General features: G+C 35.7%; 1 protein-coding gene across 1 annotated transcript; it reads left to right on the top strand.

The window, feature by feature from the left end:
• The first annotated feature begins 7,222 nt into the window (after positions 1–7,222).
• Positions 7,223–9,705, top strand: DFL1 (Auxin-responsive GH3 family protein). Its single transcript, XM_021952798.2, has 3 exons — positions 7,223–7,703; positions 7,803–8,734; positions 8,836–9,705. Exons 1-3 carry the CDS (start codon positions 7,378–7,380, stop codon positions 9,420–9,422), a joined length of 1,845 nt encoding a protein of 614 aa, XP_021808490.1. The 5' UTR covers positions 7,223–7,377; the 3' UTR covers positions 9,423–9,705.
• Positions 9,706–10,497: the final 792 nt, after the last annotated feature.

Below are 10,497 nucleotides of genomic sequence, written 5' to 3'. Positions count from 1 at the left end.
TGGAGAGCTAAATATAGCCCATCATTTATAGTTTTTTAAGGAATAGTGTTGGGTTATATTTTTATCGTCTCTAGCAGTGTTGGGCTAAATCATAGCCCCCTTAATATTTTATTAATTTTTAGTATATTCTTTAAATATATTGGTTAATTTAATTAAACATGCGTCGTCATAGGTCGGTACACTCTTGTACCGGAAACAACAACCTACAACGAGATCTTGTTGCACATCTTTTGGCCAAACCAGCGCTCGAATGAAATTGTTTTAGAGTCTTTCTTTTCATGCATGGTGTTTTGTTGCTTGTTTCTGAATTTGTAATCAATTGAGTCATGTTTGTGGTGTTTTAGAAAAATTGAGTCATGCTTGTTTTTTGAATTTGTAATAAATTATTTTAGAGTCTTTCTTTTCATGTATGGTGTTTTGTGGCTTGTTTTTTGAATTTGTAATAAAATTGACAATTAAACATCAATCGAAAAACAATAACAAAAACATTATTTTAAAAACAATAACAATGCATTAATTTAAAAACATATAAACTTAAAAAAGATGACAATGAAGGATGAAAATAATGTGGGAAATTAGATAGAATGATAAAAAGAATGTGAGAAATTATGTAGAAATGAGGTTGGTATTTATAGGCAAAATTTAGGTATTTTTTTTATAAAGAAAAAACCAATTTTTTAGATTTTTTGGAAAAATATAATAATGGCTAGCTGACGTCAAGAGATGTTGGAGTTTTGCAGGAAGCCGTTGCATGTTTTTGGAAAAATAATAATAATAAAAGGATACAACCCACCCAAGAATCAAGCCTAAACCCTGCTTGCTGAGTAGGTTTGGTCTAGTTATATGGCACATTTAGCCTACTTACTGGGTATAACTTTTGGGTGTGAAAATGCTAAATTGATGAATTTAACCTACTGCTGGAGACAGGGGCGGATCCACAGAGGAGTAAGGGTGGTCAATTGACCCCCGCAACCCTTGAATCCGCCACATGAGGAAAGAAAATTGACCCCTGCAAGGGCTGGATGGCTGGGCAATTCATGCCCGCCATCTGTTCGAGGAAATGCCTGAAAGGAACGCAGAACCTTCAGCTCAGCAAGCAGCTCTGCGTGCAGCGCGCTCCTTCTATTTTTTTCATCTTTTGCTTCACCTTGAAACGACACCATTCGTTTAAGTTTTTTTTTCTTTTAAAAACATATTAAAAAAAACAGGGGCAGCAACCTGCTACCCGATAAAACTCCACAATCCAAATACATTAGACAATTCATATGAAATATACTATTCTGTTTCCAATTTTTTTTCTTTTCCCAATCTTGCCTTTTCTCTTATTTTTCAGTTAATTTTTTTCTTTGTTCCTTTCGCTCTTTACTTTCTTTTTTTTTGGTCTGACTTTTGCTCTTTACTTTGTGTTTTGTTTTTATTTTCCTTTTTTATTTTTGCTTACACCATATGCGAACTTGGTAATGGCAAGGAGGTCTGATAAGACTGCAATGAAGGAGACCAATTTTTTCAATGCTCACTGTGCTGCTTCGGTAGCAAATGTAGATTGTGTCTACTAGCGAGAAACCAAGAGTGTGCCACATTGACTGCTCAAGTCGCATCCTTGAAGGATGAAGTTACCGAATTGCATAGGCTCCTCAAACATGCAAACCAACATATAGAAGCACTAAAAAAGAAAAATCGAGACTTTGCTGAACTGGTGGTATTACAAAGTAGTGTATCAATTTGAGATGAAGAGATGCAATTCTCTATGATAATGAACATGAGTATTTTGTATGGTTTTATTTATTAAGTATGATATTATCGTTTCATTTCGATGGGTCTATTTTGTATAATTTTTTTTTACCTTTTACACGTTGACCTCCGGAATGAAAATTCCTGGATCCGCCACTGGCTGGAGATGATCTAACATAGTTAGGATTAATTTATAAGGAGATGACACACCTCCAACAACAAGGTCACGTCTTCTTAATATGATCAAGCATAACTGAATAACGAACCACCACAAATAAATATTGATTTTGAATTTATGTGAATCGAACATAATATCAAATTCAATTAAGTGCATATGAGCACTACTAGACTAAAGATTAGTTGACATGGGTTCGATTATTGACCTCCGTTATATTAATATACTTTGCACATTCACGTCTTTTGATTATGGTGATTATTATTATTATTAATACAATACACCAAAACAATATTCTTTATAGAATGTTTATCCATGTAAATAACCTCACAATTTTCCTCGAGATGTTAAATGAAAAACAGTTAGATTTTTTTTGTTTTGGTTTTTTAAATTTAAAAAAAGTAAAATATAATATATATATATATATATATATATATAAATATCTGTGGATGGCAAAAAAGTCAACGGTCAAAGATTTGCATTACTGTCTTTGTCTCCCACACTATAGTTTGTACGTATTTATTTTATTTACACACACTCACGTCCGTTGGTATAAAACACTAATAACATTCCCCAAAACTCTTCACACACCAAGCACTATGCGTCCCACTTGGCCGCGGCCCTACCTGCTTCCTCGGTGCACTCGCCTCCCCCCAATTTCTCCTCTCCACCAAATGCCCCCGCTGGGGTCCCACCTCCTCAATGGCTTAAAATCTTCATCACATTTTCCCACCATCATTTTTTTATCTTTCTTCGTTCCTGGCCGTCCGATCATATTACCGGTCGGGGGCTTGACCAGTCAATGTGTCGCTGCGTGCGACACGTTAGTCTTAGATTATGCCCAAAAGGGTGGACAAGCGACGACTCAGGTGGGGCGTTGACACGTGGTCACCTCCAGACATTCGCGCTGGACTCTATTCTGCTCACATGGCGCTCACGTCAGCTCCCCAGACCTTCTTTTTTTTTCTTTACTTTTTCTTTTCTTTTTCTCCCGACTAAGTCTAACCTTGACTCAAAGATTAATAATCTCATATTCAAATCCCCATAGCAACGAGGTCTCTTTGTATTATACCCTTACTACTACTATATCCTAGTCATACACCCATCTACTTTTAAATCCTTATTGAAAACCCTAAAATTTCAAACAAACAAAAAATCCCTAAATTACATATCCAATATACCTATAAAAACTATAAATATGTATATAATATAGGTACTTTATTTACCCCCAAAAAAAATAAGGGAACTGTCACTTTGTTATTGAAATTTATGTAAATGTTTTTATGAATTAAAAATTGGAACATTATTTACAAATAAGTACATTGTGTAATTGAAATTTCTGCGCATTTTCATAAATTAAAAATAGGTACATTCTTTATTAAAAAAATAGGTGTGTTATTTATAGGTACACAAAATAGGTATATTTGCAAAAGATATATAAAAAATAGGTATATTATTCATTAAAAAAAAAGGGTGGAAAAAATAGGTACAAATAATAGGGACATTATTTTATGCTTGATAGGTATATTAAATGTTTCTTCAAACATTCAATAGGCCCTAAATCATGACTTTTTTAGATACTGAATATTATTTATTTTTTTTATAAAAAAAACTTGCCCTCAAAATTCCTAAATTTAAGCCAATTTAAAACACCATTTTCCTATCTAAAAAAAAACACCATTTGAATATTAATGACATTGAATTGCAACAAATATGTTCAAAGTATATTCAGCATAATCAATGGAGAAAACAACAATTGCAAATACGTAGGGGTATTTTGGGAATCTGAAAATTACAACAAATCAAATTTTGAGCTTGATAAGGTAACTTGATAAGGTGGATCCTAGTAATGGATTTTTACTTATAAAAAATGGGGTTTATTAATAAAAACAAAAAGTAATGGATTGCAGTTAAGAAAAATTTAATTTGGAGAGGGTAAGCCAAATTTACTATTTATTTTTATACGGGATTTCTTCTTCTTTCTAGTAAAAGGTTTCATATTTTACCCATTTTTGTTTATATTTCAATGAAGATACACAAGAGTTTAACTTCTACCATAAGTATGAAAATATATGTGCTCAACTTGAGCTGTAAACAAACTTCATACTTTTGTATGGGATGGGACTATTTAGAAAGTGCTTCACAAATAATTGGCAGCTTGGTTAGAATGCAAAACATGACAAAACTATTTGGTTTTGCACTTTACTTGGTCGTGGTGATGCTCTTAATATATAACTTTTTTTTTTCATAGAAAGGGTTTAACTTCATTTATTTTCTTCTTATAGAAATGGTCTACAACTTTAACAATAAGCCCCTCTATTTCTTGTCGCATTTAAAAAAAAAACTATATGCCCCTATATGATATAACAAACAAAACTATAAGCCCTTACGTGGCTGTGTGTGGGACTATTTTAAGCATTACTTTTGCTGGCTTTTTTTAGAATCACATAAGAAAATTTATGAAAAGCGTAAGTGCTTTATATATATTCATATGGAAGCACTTGGATATGTGTTTTTCCCAAAAAGTAGTGAGTTATTCTTTAACCTTAAAGCTCGAATTATTAAAATTGTGTACAATAATGTGTCAGTATACATATCAATATCTTATTTGTTGAAAATAAATGAAGTTCAAAACAGACAAACATTTGAATAAATAAAGCATTGTAACATCGTTAAAGGGTCCATAATTCAGTGGTAAGGACGTTAAAGGGTCCATAATTCAGTGGTAAGGACATTTGCCTCGGGATCAATGGTTTCATGTTCTAACTTCAATGACGCCTCCCCCTCCCCCTTCCAAACTTTGATGAAAAATAAATAAAAGCGTTGTCGACCCTTTGCTTGTTTGAAGTATAAAGGGAATGAGTTAAAGTCAAATGAAAGCAATATTGTCAAAATGGTCCCCTAGGCATGGCATTGCGTGTGGTATGAAGTATTATCTTTGACCTTGAGATTTACCTTGTAATTTTGGATTTGTTAGGTATAGAATGTTATGGCTGATTACTACTATACCCTCAAGTTCCATGTATTTTTTCTTAGTGTTTTTGTGCCTTCCTTATAATATCTACTTAGAAATCATTATCACTGTCATTTTAATTTGCAAGCAACAAGTGGAACCCATATATTTTCTTTTAAGACCAGTCAAAAAAAAAGAAAAAAAAAAAGAAAAAGAGAAGATATTTTGTATAATGTTCCAAACAACCTTTTATTTTTTTATTTTTCTTTCTTTCTTTCGTTCATTTTCAACAAATAATTATAGGCAGCTTAATTTGCTTACATCCTTATCTTGTTTAAACAAAAGTACACAAAAAAACAAAAAGAAAACATGTAATTAAAGTACATGAGATGAAATTATTTTCTCACTACATATGGCATTGGAAAAAGTTAAGTCGTCCTTGATGTCTGTGGGTGCGTGCATCCTCTTCTTTTCCCCTTTATAGGAGCAAAGAAATCATGTATGCCAAAATGCCAATGTAAATTCTCCCCAAATTTGCAAGGGAAGATGAGCCTTTTCTGGCTTTGCCATCTCATGCCCACTAAGGTTTTTTGTTTTTATACTTACATATATGAACTTCCATTATATCATTCTACTTTAGTACTAATTGGTATGAATGTATCTTGGTTAGGCTAAGTTTGCTTTTTTTATACTTTTGTTTGTATTATCAAAAATTCAACCTTCTTAAATTATCACTTTCGAAAAGCATCACGAAACACGTATGTCTAACGATCCTAAATCGTCCAGTATGTTACAATGCTCCTAATCCTTGAACATTGTGACAAACATTAAGTCTCTGCAGATAAATGTACGAATGTGTTTTACCTAATTAAGATTATCCAATGTAATAATAAGGATGGGTTTAAGGAAATTTCTTATCTTAATGAATTAAGATCATCCAATTGTAGCATCCAACTATCCATTGGGTTGAGCTTAATTAATACCCAAATTTCATTATTTTTTGGCCCTGAAAATTAATAGAGATTAATTAACTCTAAAATAACAATCTTAGTTCTTGCATGATTTTGCTACGTTGGACTAGTTTCAGCCGAAGAAATGGTGCCAACCACACTCCCACAGAGTTAGTACGTGAAGAAATGGTGCAAACACGTGTCGACAAACCAAGTTGGCAGCCAGCTGGGTGGTCCTACTTGGATACTTGAACAAGTAACCCCAAATAATTTTTACCGTACACAAGACCACACACTATTCTTCTCCCTCCTTAATAAACTCGCGATTCATTGACTTAAAAATACCACGTTCATCTCGTGGTTACGCCGTTTTCCAATTTGGTTTACCGGGCAAGGAAGAGATATTTAATCGGCTGCCGGTATTTTGTGAAACATCCGCAGTACAAGCGCGCATGAAAAAGAGTGTACTCACCGCGGGTTTACCGGATATTGCCGGTTTAAAAATGGTTTAGTTTTATGAACTCCAGTGGCTTTTAAACGCCTTCGGAAGGTGGCTTCTAATTCTAAATGTATTGTAATTAGCTCCAGCTATTTCCGTTTTTTCCTTGTACGGCAAGCCCACCTTTGGTTGTGCGCTTCTCCCCAAGACAAGGAAAAATAAAAGGAGGGGTTTTTTTTTTAAAAAAAGGGTTAAAACCTTGAGCTTGCAAAAGTCAAAATTGATATGGAAGGAGATGATTCATTTTGAGATTTAGTTAGTGGGGTTTCCATGAAACAATGGAATTGGCCAATTGGGTATGGGATATTGGTTTACAAGTCTAGACTTGGAGGGCTACTTGATAGGAAGTTGCTTCACTTTTCTTTGGATTTTTTCACCTTTGATATTTATGTTGATGATAATGTGAGGATGTTCCTGTTATGTGCTAATACTGTGTGACACAACACAATAGTTGAGTTTTAAAAAAAATTACGTGTCTTCAAATTTAGTGATAAGCTTTTGTTACTTAAATAGACATTATATCTCAGTACTGCCTCGTGAAAAGAGCAAACCTTGATAAATTTTTCTGGTAAACTGACATGTTATAAATTCATGCTCTTAATTGAATGTATGATTCTCATTACCAGTATAATTATGTATAAGAGATCCAGTACTACTAAGCATAAAACTTATGACCAGAAAAAAAACCCCTAAGCATAAAACTAGTGTATTGGCGTTGAATGCATTGAAACTCCATGTTTTTATGTGTGAAATGAGCATGTTCAGAAAAGGAAAACAAAATGATACCAAGGTTGCATCTTTACACTTATGCCCTTCATAATATTGCTCTGTTTACTTTCTAATCCGTATAGCCTACAGGTGAAGCAAAGGCACCTCCATTTCCCTGCTCTATATAAACACCGGTTCTCCCTTTCTTTTTCCCCCACACCTAAGCCATCATCTTTATTTTATAACAACAACAACTATCTCTATCTCCATATATCTCTCTCTCTCTCTCTCTCTCCTTTTCCTCTCTCTCATACACACTTTCAAACCCATCTCTTTCTCTCTATTTCAAACTACAAAAACCATGCCTGAAGCACCAAAAAACTCTTTGAATCCCTCAGTGGACTATTATCTCCAAGACAAAAACGAGAAGGCCCTTCAGTTCATTGAAGAAGTCACAGAAAACGCCGATGAGGTTCAGAAGCGTGTGCTTGCTGAAATCTTGGCTCGCAATGCTCATGTTGAGTACTTGCAGCGACATGGCCTTAATGGTCACACTGACCGTGACACTTTCAAAAAAATCATCCCTGTCATCAAATATGAAGATATCGAAGCTGATATCAACCGTATTGCCAATGGTGACACCTCCCCAATCCTCTGTTCTAAGCCCATTTCTGAGTTTTTGACAAGGTGGGTTTTTGTTATCTTACACATTTTGATTAATCATGATCATCAGTTAATTAATTTGTTTGGTTTAGCTAAATGGGTTTGTTTGTATTTTCTTTGTAGCTCTGGGACATCTGGTGGAGAGAGAAAATTGATGCCAACAATTGAAGAGGAGCTTGAGAGAAGGTCACTGCTTTATAGCCTTTTGATGCCTGTGATGAGCCAATCTGTGCCTGAATTGGACAAAGGCAAAGGAATGTACTTTTTGTTCATAAAATCAGAGGCCAAAACCCCAGGGGGGCTTGTGGCAAGACCAGTTCTCACAAGCTATTACAAAAGCTCTCATTTCAAACGAAGGCCTTATGACCCTTACACAAACTACACCAGCCCAAATGAGACCATTCTCTGCCCTGACTCTTACCAAAGCATGTACTCCCAACTGCTCTGTGGCCTTTGCCAAAACAAAGAGGTCATCAGGGTTGGTGCTGTTTTTGCCTCTGGGTTCATCAGAGCCATCAGATTCCTTGAGAAGCATTGGCCTAATCTCTGCAAGGACATAGCCTCTGGCACTCTAAACCCCCAAATCACAGACCCTTCAGTGCGTGAGGCTGTGATGAAAACCCTCAAGCCTGATCCAAAGCTTGCAAATTACATTGAAACTGAGTGTGGGCAGAAGTCTTGGCAAGGGATCATAACAAGACTTTGGCCCAACACAAAGTATGTGGATGTGATTGTGACTGGGACTATGTCACAGTACATTCCCACACTGGATTATTACAGCAATGGGCTGCCTTTGGTTTGCACCATGTATGCTTCTTCTGAGTGCTATTTTGGTTTGAATCTCAACCCTTTGTGCAAACCCAGTGAGGTCTCTTACACCCTCATTCCCTCCATGGGCTACTTTGAGTTCCTCCCAGTTCAGAGAAACAATGGGATCAACTCCAATTCTCTCTCTGTCCCCAAATCACTCAATGAAAAGGAGCAACAAGAATTGGTTGATCTTGTTGATGTCAAGCTTGGCCAAGAGTATGAGCTTGTTGTCACAACCTATGCTGGTAAGTGGTATAACTTTCTTTTTCTTTTCTTCCAACTCAACTTGTGATGGGACTTAATTTTTAGTCCTCGACATTGATTTGGTACTATTAATTCATTGCAGGGCTATATCGTTATAGAGTTGGAGATGTGCTGAGAGTCGCTGGTTTCAAGAACAAGGCTCCACAATTCAACTTCATATGCAGGAAAAATGTGGTCCTAAGCATTGATTCAGACAAAACTGATGAGGTTGAGCTGCAAACCGCAGTGAAGAATGCTGTGAGCCATTTGGTGCCATTTGATGCAACTGTCTCTGAGTACACAAGTTTTGCAGACACATCAACAATCCCAGGCCACTATGTGCTGTTCTGGGAGCTTTGCCTCAATGGCTCAACCCCAATCCCTCCCTCAGTTTATGAGGACTGTTGCTTGGCCGTTGAAGAATCCCTCAACAGCGTTTACCGGCAAGGCCGAGTCTCAGACAAATCCATTGGGCCCCTGGAGATCAAGATTGTGGAGGCGGGGACTTTTGACAAGCTCATGGATTATGCCATTAGCTTGGGAGCTTCAATCAACCAGTACAAGACACCAAGATGTGTCAAATTTGCACCCATTGTCGAGCTCTTGAACTCGAGGGTGGTCTCAAACTACTTCAGCCCCAAGTGCCCAAAATGGGTTCCAGGCCACAAGCAATGGTGCAATCTTGATTAGAAGGAAGGAAAATAAATGAAGGGGTCTTAGCTTTATGTGCTTTTCTGGCCTCTTAATTGATTTGTTATAGCTGCTTTCATGGAGGTTCACAAGAACTGTTTTTGTGATCATCTTTAGGGAAAAGTAACAACTACCCATTTTAGGTTAACCTTTATGCTTTCATGTTCATCTTTTTTTTTTTTTCCTTCACTTTTTTGAAGTTTTTAGCGGTTGTTGAATTAATATGCATAACCATGTACAAAAACAGTTCCTGTTTCAACGAAGCTCTGTTTTTTTCTTTTTTCTTTTTCTTTTTTGCATTAATAATTATCACGTTTCATGGGAATTTGATTCTTAATTCCAGCCAGAAATCCTGCCCACTGAAGTCTCATGTGCCTTGTATGCTAAAACGGCACTCAGTGAGAGTCTTATCAGAAAGCCAACCTCTTCTGAACTCCTTTCTCTCTCTCTCTCTCTCTCTACTCTCTCTCCCAACCAAAGGTCACCAACTTTTCCCATAGTTTATGTTGCAATTGAGTTACTATAAGAATAATTAAACACCTTTCTAAAGATAAATTATCATATTCAGCCCAATGACTGGTTCTGCGAGCTAGTCAAAGTGACCACAAATTGTGACTCCAACAAAAGGCTAAACTCACATATATTAATCACATATTTATTTTTTTTTAAACCCTTTTAAGATTTTCATAAATTAAAAAAACCCTTTTAAGTTGTGAGATTTAAGAAATTATTTATAAAATTTGGATAAACTACATTCTTGATAGACACTGTATGTTGAGAGATGTACATGGTCACCTCCAATTTTGGATTTATATATTTTAGGAACAAAGTTATGAAGTATTCAATAATGGATTGTGACGAAATTGCATGCAATAATTTGGCATTATTATATGTGAGTGTTTGATTTGAATTTATCCGGAAATTTGGCGCAAGCAGTCAAAGGACAAAAACTGCTTGCTGCTTTGGTTTGGCATGGCAGCAGGGAAGGGCAGATGAGGTTGAAGCAGAGATTGTTCCCTATTCGGCCATTGTCTTTGATAGCAAACAAAAACAGTTTTGGTTTTGAATTAAAGAA

Source organism: Prunus avium, chromosome 4 (assembly GCF_965620075.1).
Source record: "Prunus avium chromosome 4, drPruAviu1.hap1.1, whole genome shotgun sequence".
NCBI lineage: Eukaryota > Viridiplantae > Streptophyta > Magnoliopsida > Rosales > Rosaceae > Prunus > Prunus avium.
Note: the sequence above shows the minus strand (reverse complement) of the source record. Positions and strands in the feature narration are given on the sequence as shown.